Source organism: Saccopteryx bilineata, chromosome 3 (genome assembly GCF_036850765.1).
Source record: "Saccopteryx bilineata isolate mSacBil1 chromosome 3, mSacBil1_pri_phased_curated, whole genome shotgun sequence".
Classification (NCBI taxonomy): domain Eukaryota; kingdom Metazoa; phylum Chordata; class Mammalia; order Chiroptera; family Emballonuridae; genus Saccopteryx; species Saccopteryx bilineata.
The window spans coordinates 61,255,411-61,268,847 of NC_089492.1; the positions used below are offsets into that span (position 1 = coordinate 61,255,411).

At 43.0% G+C, this 13,437-nt stretch overlaps 1 protein-coding gene across 1 annotated transcript in view; it reads right to left on the reverse strand.

Annotated features, from left to right (window-relative positions):
• Window positions 1-4,838: 4,838 nt before the first annotated feature.
• The window catches only part of GGH (gamma-glutamyl hydrolase), a 35,401-nt gene continuing 26,802 nt past the window's right edge, over window positions 4,839-13,437 (reverse strand). Inside the window, exons 6-9 of the mRNA XM_066266205.1 lie at window positions 12,715-12,821; window positions 12,542-12,632; window positions 7,533-7,670; window positions 4,839-5,220 (exon numbers count right to left, since the gene is read on the reverse strand). Of these exons, the coding sequence (XP_066122302.1) occupies window positions 5,099-5,220; window positions 7,533-7,670; window positions 12,542-12,632; window positions 12,715-12,821 (458 nt within the window). The 3' untranslated portion in view covers window positions 4,839-5,098. The remainder of the gene's footprint in view (window positions 5,221-7,532; window positions 7,671-12,541; window positions 12,633-12,714; window positions 12,822-13,437) is intronic.

The window sequence follows — 13,437 nt, forward strand, 5'->3', positions numbered from 1 at the left end:
AACTAGGTGAGCACCGTGAAAGTCACAGACGTGGAGCAGCGGGCTCCTGACCCACAGCAAATGATGTTAAGGTAGGTGGTAAGTTTCTGACAAGTATCTGTGTCATGAAAGAGACTGGCTTGGAATTAGGTTTTTGAGAAATAATATGTCAGAGAATTGGAAGTCTGAAAGCATGCTAAATATATGCAAAAGTGAACACACTCAATAGAGAAACTCATGGTTAAAGACTTTTCCTTTCATTTGGAGGGGAAACCCTGACAAAATTAAGAGGACGTTCTGTGGAGGAACTTTAATCTTGGGGGGGAAATCCCATTGGGTCGTTAGTTCCGAGCGCTTCTACCTGAGTCTGGCTTGCAGTGGCTGCTCTGGCTCAGTGCCTTCCCCGCAGGCCTCCTTGGAAGCATCTCATTATACCAGGCGCTGGTTCCCTGCCCATCCAGAAACACACTCCTCCGGCCTAGGAGCTGCCCAGTCAGGCAGCAGGAGAAGGGAACTGAAATCCTGTAGGCAGTCCACAAATTCATGTACATAATCATACCTGACCCTTACAGATGATTAAGATTATTTGCTTCCTTTTTCTCAAGTCCTTCAGGGCTTCCTCATAGATCAGAACAGAAAACACCTAGTGTTTTTTCATTGAGATGTAATGGGCATATATTAGCTTCAGATCTACAACATAATGATTCATAAACAAGTAGTATTTAAATACATATCATAATTGTACGATTAGATGTGCTTTTAGGTTTCTTCTGGCAACCTCCTAAAATACTAAATGGTTGAATGTAAACACAGCCAGGCTAGCTGGTTCTCTCCTGACATCTAGCGTTCCTGATTCATTACTGCAAAATAAATTCATTTTAAACTACTGTTAGAATGAAAATGTTACATGGAATAAAAACTTAATTCATTTAGAAAGTTAAGTGGAATTAAATTACAAGCTAAACAACAACAAAATTTCTGTTTCTAAGGAGAAAAAGACACTTTTCTTAATTCTTCCTATATGCGCAAAGTGGTATCTTTTCTTACTATTCTGACAGATGATGGACTGCTCATTATGGCGGCAGCGGCGGCAGCAGTGAGGGGAGGAGCACTTCCTGAGGGCCTGCTGTGTGACAGCTTCAGGGCCTGAATATTTTAGCGACTTCTCACTGTGCTTTTAGAAGCTCTAGGACCATCCTAACCCCAACCCAACCGTGGAAGCAGTCTGACAGGGCACTGAGGCTTTCCTGCTCTGCAGTGTGGAAATGCACACAGCTAACATCCCTTCATAAAATATCTTCTGCCGGACCAGTTACACACACTTGCAGGCACTCTGAAGTATCTGGCTAAATAGAGATGAATGACAGGCTCTCTCATTAAGCCCAACATTCCCATTCCATTTGAGATGTTCCACAGGAGCGCTGAAGGGAAGAACTTGGGCAACTGCTCTCCAAAAACCCTTAGAACATCAGCTGTAGGCTGGGAAGGATTCACATTAGCTGTCCCTTCAGTGTGGAAGGAAGCCCCACCCTGATCCAGACCCTCCTCCTCTTGTTCTTCCTTCTCCTCCTCCTAATTCACACGTTCCCTCACTCACAATCTTCCAGCCTCTGCTCCTCTCCTGATGACAAAGCCTGATCCCCAACACTCAGTGTGGCCCACTGACCAGCGGCCCCAGAACCACCTGGGAGCGGTTAGACTGGTAGATCCTCAGGCCCCACCCCAACCTACTGAACCGGAACCTGCAGTGTAACTAGATCCCGGATGATTCCTAGGCACACAAGTTGTTAAAGCTGTGCTTTAACAGCAAAGTAGTTTCAGCTGACAAACCAACTAACTGGAGTAGCTAAAGACATGACTTATCTCAGTGCGAGAGTCCGGGGCTGTAAGAGACATCTGTGAGCTCAGTACGGGGTGTGGCATCCATACTTCCTATTCAGAAACAAACAATACCTCTTTGTGTCTTCTTCTGTAAATAGCAGTTGTCACAGCATGAGCCTGGGTCCCTAGGAGCTATGCATTATCACCCTTAGATTCAGGCAAATGGGGCCCCTGTTCCAGACCTTGCCCATCAGGGGTCCCCACATATTGAAGAACCTTCCTCAAAGTGTTCTGAGCCCCTTTCCAGTGCCAGGGACTAGGCAGGGCCTGAAGTGCAACTGTGTTAGGTACTCCATGCCTGGAACTGGTCTTCTATAGGTCCTGGTCACAGGAAGCACCACCCTTCAACATGTCATAAGTGATAAGCCACCCATGGCAGAGCCATGTGAGCAGGACACTATGGAGCCTGGCAAGACCTGCATGGGCCCTGATTCCCAGGTCTCCTTTAAGGTGCTATCCAACACTACTCTCTGTGTGGCCAACATGATGCCCCAAGCAGCTCTAGGGTTTGTCCCAGGTGCTGCGGCCAGACCCTAGTTCCAGAAAAGCCTCCTGGCAAGTACAGTATTTCTTCCACAGAATTGCATGAGACCGGGCAGTCAGAATGCTGTTAATCTGCTGATTCGAAGTGACTTTCATGACGGGCACAGGCCAGTTCAAGAATCTCAGCTACTGGAGATCTACCATGGGCCCCTGGGCTTGCGCCACATACATGGGCCCAGTGTTGGCTCTTACTCATCTCCCAACTGCAGTGTCACCTCCGGTTTACAACACACAAAGGAAGTGGTGTGGAAACATGCATCATTTAGCCTCCATGCCTCCAGCCACAGGCTCCACGGTGTCAGGCAATGCTCCAGGTGTGGCAATCCACTCCTCCCAGGCTCAGTAACGTCAGTAAGCATTTCTAGTCCATGTCCTCTCTTGCCTCTATGGATGTAGCAACATCAGGCTGCCTTGGGTCAGTCCTAAGCCAAGCTAGATGCGGGACGGAGGGACAGCTATTCCTTGTCCAAATGGGACTTGCCATCGGGCCTACTGTGTAGCCTTCCTGCAGGTGATAGTGTCTGAAAGACAGGGGTGTTGCCAACTTTAAAAGTGATTCTATTCTTGGAATAAAATGATTCTAGTGTAAAGACAGCAAAAATATACATGCTCAGAAAAATGGAAGGCTTAACATGAATAAAAAACAAATGATGGTTCACATTTTCTTGCATTTGTGGTCATCACCAGGGAAGCTCAGTGAGAACTTCTGGGAGCAATTAGAAGCCTGGCCGGGTAGGCTGGTGCATAGTGTCATCCTGGCATGCCAAGGTCATGGGTTTGATCCTAGGTCAGGGCATGTATGAAAAACAATCAATGAATACACAAGTAAATGGAACTAAGCAAAATGAGTTGATGCTTCTCTCTGTATTTCTCTCCCTTCTTTTCTCTCTCTCTCTCTCTCCCTTTTCCTTCCTTTCTCTCTCTTTCAAATCAGTGGAGAAAGGCAGAAGGATGGGTGATACAGTATCAAGAGTGAAGATACAGTTAAGATCATATGTTGGCCTGACCTGTGGTAGCGCAGTGGATAAAGCATTGACCTGGAAATGCTGAGGTCGCCAGTTCGAAACCCTGGGCTTGCCTGGTCAAGGCACATATGGGAGTTGATGCTTCCTGCTCCTTCTCTCTCTCTCTCTCTCTCTCTCTCCTTTCTCTCCCTCTCTCTCCCCTATCTAAAATGAATAAATAAAATAAATTTTAAGAAAAAATTAAAAAAAAAAAAAGATCATATGTTGCCTGACCAGGTGGTGGCACAGTGGATAGAGCGTCAGACTGGGATGCAGAGGACCCAGGTTCAAGACCCCGAGGTCGCCAGCTTGAGTGCGGGCTCATCTGGTTTGAGCAAAAGCCCACCAGCTTAAACCCAAGGTCGCTGGCTCCAGCAAGGGTTTACTCAGTCTGCTGAAGGCCCACGGTCAAGGCACATATGAGAAAGCAATCAATAAACTAAGGTTTCGCAACAAAAAACTGATGATTGATGCTTCTCATCTCTCTCAGTTCCTGTCTGTCTGTCCCTATCTCCCCCCCTCTCTGTCCCTGTTTAAAAAAAAAAAAAATCATGTTATTAGGTAACTTCAGAGACAAGCAGACCTATATTTCAAAACAAACAAGTTGAAAAGAGCATTGGCAGTATGAGTAATAACAGTGCCACTACCTATTTCTAGTGGGGAAATACATGAAATTAGCCAGAAATGGCACATCTGACAAGTTTTAACAAAGAATCTTCATGCTTATGGACAGAAACTAAATGCACCACACTTTTATCCAAGTCCTTTTTAGCTGAACATTAATCCCTTTTGATTTCTATATTCTGTTGGCCTTATTGACCACAATTTATGGCTTATCTCAGTAGCTACAGAATATTGTTCCTAGATGCGTCCACTTCTCTAGCAGCAGCTGTAGAGGACCAAGGACAGATGCATAGACACTGTCTATCAGAGGCAGCTCTAAAAATCTCCTCTTCCCCTGCTTGGCTGTCCCCAGGACTTCCTAAATTTCAGAGTTTGTGAGAGCATACAGGATGGTGGGGGGTGGGACAGGGAAGCCGACTGACAAATGTATGATAGCTTTCAGTATTTTCCATGGCAAAAAGTATATTCGCAGTAAGCCACAAGTACTTCTTGAGGGCCTGCTGTGCTGGGCATTGTGGGAGATGAGAAGTTCCAGGCACAGACCTGGCTTTCAGTAGGTGTGCACTTGAACTGCGGAGCTGAAGCAGCAGAAAGGGGAACGTGTACGTACTTACGTGTACACACACACACACGTGTACACACACACACACGCACGCACACACACACACACACATGCAGTACTTCTGAAACTCAAAGCAGAGAGATAGCACAATGAACTAGAAGTAGGATTTAAAGAGTCTTCAGAGAGGATGGTTTGGCTGGTGGGGGGGGTATTTATTTCTAGACTCAATTGAAAAAAATAAAATATTTGTATTTTCAATGAATTTATTTTTTCTAATCTTGAGATAAAAGAAAGCTTTTACATGAAATACACTATGATTATTTATCTGCCCCACTGAATAATTATCAAATGTGATATAAACTGTCAATATACTGAATGAAAATTCAGAGCCAGGAGCATCATAGAGAAGAAATCCCTACGGCTTTCCACCATTGCCGTATCAAGTTATTAAAATAATTTCATCATGGGATGATTCAAAATTTCTGTCTTACAATATGGAAGGCTTTCAATTAAATATATAACTTTGCTGAAATGAAGAAATATTTCCAGTATAAACTGGATGGAATTGATAAATCAGTGCTTTATCCTCTTCAACATCAGATTCAAAATGATGATCATTTTTCCGAGCTGCAAGAAAAAGAAAATGTGAATTTTTTAAAAGATAGCATATAATTTTCAAAAGGCTATTTCATAACATCTCATCTTATCATCAGTTTTAAGTGGGAAAATACCACCAAAAAGGAGACATGCCTCACAGCACTTCCCCCAAATGAAGCAGCACCTGATGCTGAGCGTCACTGCGGACACAGCAGCCACGTCTGCCCGCCCTGACCCGGTGGTGCTCACTCCCTGTGCATCAAACACCGAGTGCCTACTGCGTACAAGAGCTGGTGCAGAGCCCGGGGATGGAAATACACACGGGCCAGGTCTGCACGCTCAGGAATCTAGTCCAGTAACCACACAGGATCATATAGGAATATTTTTATAGTCTTCATTCAGATGCTTCAAGAGTAAAGAGGGTAGAGAAACTGGCAGGGCTGAGGCGGACGGAGAAGTGAGGCAATTTCCACCCATCAGGCAGGAATATGAACAGAGAGGCATGGGGAAGTGGGCCTGCATCACTTCAGCATGAGAGCAGGTAAAGGCCCTGGCCAGCTGGCTCAGCAGTAGAGCATCAGCCTGGTGTGTGGATGTCCTGGGTTTGATTCCCCGCCAGGGCACACAGGAGAAGCGCCCATCTGCTTCCCACCCTTCCCCCTCCCACCTCCTTGTTAGGGACTGAAGAGTCAACAGGGTTTTGCAGTTAGATTTTGGGGGGACAGAGGTGTGGGGAACTGGCTGCTGCCCTTCCCCACACCTCCATGTTAGCTGTGATGCTCGTCCTGCCTCCCATGTTCTCCAGAAAAGACTGGAAGCAAGTTTCCTCTTTATGTAAAATTAGGATGTTAAGTATTGGTGGGGGTTTTTTGCACTTGATGGAATTCTTGGGGCTTGGAAACTGTAATCAGAAAAGTCATTGATTTGCTAATTGCCCACTTTGCCCTATAAAATAAAGGAGGATGCGGTTTCTGGGGGTGGCCATGTTTTTTTCTGCTAGGGCGGTGTTTCTGCCAGCAGTAATTGCAAAGCCCTCCCAAAACCATCTTTATATTTTTTAATTCTTTAAGTCTTTTCTTTAATTCTGCAGCGTTCTCGCTTGGGACCTGAATATCCTTGTCACACGGGTCCATGACACCTCCTGCAGCGATGGCTCATTCGAGCAAAGTTGGCCTCAGGTGCTGAGGATAGCACTATGGCCTTGCCTCAGGTGCTAAAATAGCTTGGTTGCCAAGCAACGGAGCAACGGCCCCAGATGGGAAGATCTCACCCCATAGGGGCTTGCCAGATGGATCTCAGTCAGGGCGCATGCAGGAGTCTATCTCTCTACCTCCCTAACTCTCACTTAGTAATAATAATAATGAAAGAAAGAAAGCAAGTAAAGGCTCAGACTCGATCCTACAGGTAAGATAAAGGAACTACAGGCTTTTATGGCATCTTTGGAAAATAAAGACCAAGTAGTATAATGCTTGGTAGTATTAACCAGGGCCAATGTTCTAGTACCAAACTATTTTTAGCACCTGAGGTTATTACTGCAGCAAACTGCTCTGCCCTGCTCTTGTTGACTCTGACACACACAACACAGAAATGTTTTCTCGTGACTAATACTACACATGGAAGAACATATTTTTCTTTTAATTTGGGGTTTCTGTCATGAAACTACCCAATCATCTGAGCATAATTCTAAAGGAGTGAACATGGGAAGAAGTACTTTACTTGCCAGCATGGGCAGGAGGGCTGCTAAAAACTTAGACTAAGCTTGGAGATAGATGCCAACAAGGCTCACTGAAGTGTTCAATGGCCAGACCTCACCAGAGTTGTGTCTGTAGCTTTGTCTTGTCCCAGGATCACTCAGGTAAACATAAGCATCTACAACCAAGTTCTCAACTTTTCCCACAAACATGAAAAAAAAATGCAAAGCTTCACTCTCTCTAATGTGCCCTATAGACAGGCAGCCTTAAAATCAGAGAGGTGGGTATATAGCCAATTTATAAAACTGCCTTGAAAAAAAAATAACATCTAATTCTCAGAGAATGTTATAATCAAAGCATTATTCCTAAAAAGAAGTGGAGGAGAAATTTTAAAAAAGGTATTCAACAATCTTTATGCTGTTGATCAAGAATTCAGCCCACTTTTAAAGTGTACAATACTATTAATTGAAATCACTATCCTGGTTTTATTTCAATGCCTAATAACTCAATTTCAGGAATTTTACATGATTTTTTAAAAGTTAAAAACACAGCATCAAAAGATCAAGAATATATATCAATGGAAGTTCGGAGAAAGGCATTTCCTTCAAAATTGCACTAAAAGAATGATAAGAATATATAACCACACATTACCTTCAGAAACAAAGAACTCCGCTAAGTAAAATGCAGCCTTCACAGCACTAGGTGCGTGGGAAATGCCACCGAATTTCCCCCACTCGTAAGGGGATTTCTCCGGATGCCACTGGACACCATACACTGGATACTTGTAACCTGCACGAAGAACACAATCTAGTAAATATTTACTTATAATCAAATTATGTTTTATGTTCTCTGTAACACATACTTTAAGTTACTATGTCAGACAAAGTAAAATTATGCATTCTCTGGTACAAAAGAAAGGGTTTCAGTTCAGTCAATGTGAAAATTCACAATACAGTATTTCCCTGATTTCCCACATTTTACAATTTGTAATATGATTCACTTTACTGGATAGTCAGAGTAGAGTAAAACAGCTAAGCCTCTGAATATATTTTAGTTCAATAGTCAAGTGCACCTTTTTATGAGTGACAGTCTCTTCCATGACGGGTCTCCTTGCCCTCTACTTCACACCACATGTGCATCCCCTCCCACAATGACATATTCAGAACCAGCTATGTCAGCAATTCTGGTGTCCTTTTACATAGCGAGGCCAGAATGTCTCAGCCTAAACTACAACTTTCTCTCAGACTGTGGCATGATTCATGACTTCGTGGCACCAAGTTTTAAGTTTCTAAAAGTTTAAATTTGGGTGAAAGATTTTTGGTGCTATATTATTTTTAAAATTCTTAAATATCTTTACATATAACAATAATATGATTCCCTAGGATTTATGTCAAAAAGTAATCCAGTGAGGAAAAACAGTAGATATGAAATAGGAATGGCCACGTAAGTGTTGATTGTTATTGAAACTTAGGATACAGGTACCTGGGAGTTCATTACATTACTGGCTCTACTTTTTATATATTCTTAAATATTCCTTTTTTTAAATATTTACCTGCCAAAAAATTTATATACTGATCTCTTCTTCACATATTCCTTTCCTCATTTTAATTGGAAAGAAAAAAAAAACACTTCTATTGTTTCTGCTTCATAGCTATGACTATCATTGGAAAAGATGTGGAGAAATGGAATTAGCTGGAAGTAGCAATCCCAAGGAAAAGAGCACTGTCCTCCCACATCCCAGGTGGGTCCACCACTGGAGATCATGTCACCAGAAGAAAACATTTTATCCTTGCCTTCTTGGGGTTCATTAGAGAAAACCATGTACTGGCAAGCAGCTCTGGTCACTCCACCCTATCCCCTTCTGTCTCCCTACCTCCTTGTGACTTGGCACTTTCTCTCTTGACCAGGACAACACATGAAACTACCAGCAGGAAATTCACAGGCTAGATGATTAGAAAATGAACTGTTACAATAGTTAACTAGAAATTTGTCTAGTGTGTGTGTGTGTGTATTTTTTTTTAGGTGAGAGGAAGGGAAATAGTGAGGCAGACTCCCACATGTGCCCTGACCAGGATCCACCTGGCAACCCCATCTGGGGCCAATGTTCTAGTAACAAACTATTTTTAGCACCTGAGGCTGATGTGCTCCAACAGAGCTATCCTCAGCACCTGGGGCCACTGGCTGCAGGAGGGAGAGAGAGACATGGGAGAGGGAGGTGGGAGAAGCAGATATTGCTTCTCATGTGTGCCCTGGCCAGAAATCAAACCCAGGACATCCATATGCTGGGCCAATGTTCTATCCACTGAGCCACCAGCCAGGTCCCCTAATATATATCTTTAAGACATAAAACAGTATTATTTAGAATAAGAAATGTCTTAAGTAATAAACTGTAACAAGGACTTATCAGATAGACAGATGAACGGGTGGAGGAATGGTTACAAATAAACACTGACACTCAGAAACAAGTAAGATTTACTCTTCTTTAGTAAACTGCCTTATTAAAAGGTCAATATAGGTTCCTGACAACTGCAGGAATCATGCCCTACCTAATTTAGAATATAAATGTGAAGAATGAAAACATGCAAATAATAGAGCTACTCAGGTGTTCCCATCTAGCAGGTGTCAGAAAAATTTTCAGATGATAAAATTTCCAAAGAAGCTTGGCATGATGACATCGCCAGAAGTAGAACCAACATGGAACTTGATCCCCTAAGTTCCAACCCAATACTCTTCCATTTAAATAATTAGCCATTCACTCAACATCTATTGAGGTTTATAAAAAGTCCTGGAAATACAAATAATAATAAGACACAGTCTATCTCTCACTGTGCTCCTAGCCTTAGAGGAAAGACAGAACATAAGCAAATACATGCAAAAACGGACATTCCTAGGTCAGAAAGGTGGGGTGCTGATAATGCAGAGAGGAAGAGTAACAGCCTCTAGGAGGAGGTAAGCCTGACATGGGTCTTCAAGGCTAGCCAAGAGTGCATTGAAAGAAGGGACCAGGGAGGGAAGCTTTCCAGAGGACAGACATAAGGAAAAGCACAGGGGCAAGAAACATTGTTCTGTGGAGGGCTGTGTGTACTGAACGGCATGCACAGAAATACGGGCTAGCGGCACAGACAGGGAAAGATCAGGGAGTAAACAACCTGGCGCATCTGGACTTTACCCTCCGAGTGTTAAAGAACCACTGCGGACCACTCAAGGAATTTGATCAGACCGCACTTCAGAAGGCTCAGAGAGGCTAGCTGGAAAGCAGATTTGTGGAACAGTCAGGAGGCCACTGGGACAATCCATGTGGAAGGTACTTAATGCTGAAGTTGGACAGGGTAGGCCGGATAGAGAGGTCACACGTCTAAGCAGAATTTGCGAAGTGGATGGAGACAGGAATTCCTAGATGTGGAAAATGAGGGCAGAAGTCAAAGACAGTTGCCAGGTGTCTAAGGTTGGATGATGTGGTGAATGGCTATGCTATTGCCTGAAGTAATACCGGAGGGAAAATGGTTAAAGAGAAGCTGCTAGGCTCAGATGATAAATCCACTTCAGACTGGGTAGACCGCCCTTCCCCAGCATTCCCCAGATACTGTTTCTAAACCCTTAGGGGTTTGACCTGCCTACACAAACAGACCAGTGATATATATAACCTGAGCTGCTTCCGCTTCATTCCAGGTTCTGCCAGCCCAGTGTCCTGGCCTCTCAGGCAGCACTAACCAGCCTCACCAATTCAAAGGCTGCTGCCTATTGTTTCTCCAAATTTTCATTCAGGGTATGTTGCTTCCTTATGCATTTGTGACTTGATGGCTATGAACTGCTCATTTTCCTTAAAACCTCCTACTATGGACATGCCTTAAAGTCTGCAATAACTGTAAGTTCCTCCAGAGAGAATGATTTACTACCTGCCATGCACTGGCATGGGGGGCGGGGTGGTACTACCAGTCTGAGACAACTTTAAACATCAATTTTTGAGCTGAGATTTCTCGAACTTCCCAGTTAGTACATGCAACTCATACTTGAGCCTGTTATTACGAATGTTCAGGCTTATTTACTACCCCACTCCCCAGTGCCAGAATTCAAGATGGGCGATCTCTTTGCTGTTCCGCAGGCAGGATTCACTGTAGTGCAGCCTTCACGTCCTGCTCCATGGGGTCCTCTCTATGTAGGGGGTTTCCTAAGCTTTGCCTCAAGTTCTCCTTATTTAATAATAACGCTGGCTTAAATATTCCACTTCAGTGGGTTTCCGTGCTGTAGCGGTCATCTTGCTCAGCTAACACCCAAGAAGTCCTCAGTTCCAAACCAAGCATACACATTTGGTGCTCTCTGCCTGCCAGGCTCCTGGACAAATCGCCCACTGCCTCCCAGCTGGCCCCACCTCAATACTCCACTCAGTTCTTGTAGTTTCCGGCCCAAACAGCCTTAATTTCTTGCCACTTCACCAATGTTTTTGGAAGATGTTTCTCTGTATGTCAATTACATCTGTTGTTGTTATCTGGAGGAGAATCCGTCAAGGTATTTAACCAGCTATACTGCTGGGTGATAAATAGGAAGGGATTAAGCAAAAAAACAAAACAACAAAACCCAGTAAGCTCACAGACACAGACAACCGCATGGTGATTATCAGAGGGAAAGGGTTTAGAGGGGAGGCAGAAGAGGGTAAAAAAGGGTCAGTGTGATGGAAAGAGATTTGACTTTGGTTGATGAACACACAATAAAATATACAGATGATGTATTATAGGATTGTACACCCGAAACCTATAACTTTCTTAACCAATGTCATCCCAATTAATTCAATAAAAATTTTTTTTTAAAAAATAAGCCACTTTTTTTTAAAGACTTTATTCTTTTTTTTTTTTTTTCTCTCTCTTTTTTTTTTTTTTTTTTTTTTTTTTTTTTTTTTTTTAACAAAGAGAGAGAAGGAAGGAGGAGCAGAATGCATCTACTCCCACATGTGCCTTGCTTGACCTGGCAAGGCCAGGGTTTTGAACCAGTGACCTCAGTGTTCCCGGTCAACGCTTCATCCACTGCGCCACCACAGGTCAGGCTCTTCATCACTCTCTTTACTTCTCTCCTCTTCACCACCCCATCCTAGAGGTGACCCAGGTAAACCATAACAGCTTTGGAGCATGGAGAAAAGATGATTCCTGCCTCCAAAAGTACCCTAACTTCCATCCTCAGGCCCCAAAGTTAGCATGATTTTATTCATGAGAAAGAAAACTATAAAACCAAAATAGCTTGACCAGGCGGTGGCGCAGTGGATAGAGCATCGGATTGGGATGCAGAGGACCCAGGTTCGAGACACTGAGGTCACCAGCTTGAGCGCGGGCTCATCTGGCTTGAGCAAAAAAAAAAAAAAAAAAAAAACAACAAAAGCTCACCAGCTTGGACCCAGGGTTGCTGGCTCCAGCAAGGGGTTACCGGTCTGCTGAAGGCCCGCGGTCAAGGCACATATGAGAGAGCAATCAATGAACAACTAAGGTGTCGCAATGAAAAACTAATGATTGATGCTTCTCATCTCTCTCCATTCCTGTCTGTCTGTCCCTATCTATCCCTCTCTCTGACTCTCTCTCTCTGTCCCTGTAAAAATAAAATAAATAAAATTTAAAAAAAACAAAACAAAATAAACATAATATGTGAAAAAGTGTTACCTGTAGTGTGATACATACCTTCCACTGTGGAAATAAACTCAATTCCGTCTTTAGTATTTGTAGTCAGTACACTGAAAAACTGTTTTAATTTTTCATTCTTTGTAAAATTCTGGAGTATAAAAGTAAAACAAAATAAATATTCCTATAATTAATCTCAGTGCATGAATTGCATTAAGTAATTAGTGTGATACCGTCGTGGAGAGGCTCCACTTGTGGAAATTTGCAGTCAGAGGCTCTGCTCCTAATGACCGCAACAAGTCAGCAGGAAAATTCTTGAACATTCTGCTCTTTGAGATATCTGAAATGATTTAAGTACAAGGGAAATAATCTGAACACAGAAAAAATAAAATCCACTGAAGTCATTAATCTCCAAAGAGAGGCTGTTTGTTATTAAGACATATCAAAACGTCTAAGCAAAACACATCATTTCCACAGAAGTATCCCAGTCAATTACATAATTAGTGTAACATACAAATTCAAATATGCTCCATATTTAAGTGTTCTTCCTCTAGAACATTTATATGAATAACTAAGATTCTTCTGACATGATAAACAGCAGGCTGGCCAGAAGCAAGAGAATTTTGAGCTCTCTAGATCAGTGGTCCCCAACCTTTTTTGGGCCACGGACCAGTTTAATGTCAGAAAATATTTTCACGGACCGGCCTTTAGGGTGGGATGGATAAATGTATCACGTGACCGAGACAAGAGTCAAGAGTGAGTCTTAGACGGATGTTACAGAGGGAATCTGGTTATTTTTTAAAAATAAAACATCTTTCAGACTTAAATATAAACAAAACGGAAATAATATAAGTTATTTATTCTTTCTCTGTGGACTGGTACCAGTCCAGTCCATGGCCCGGGGGTTAGGGACCACTGCTCTATACAGCACTGAAAAACAGGTAAAATTTGTTTCC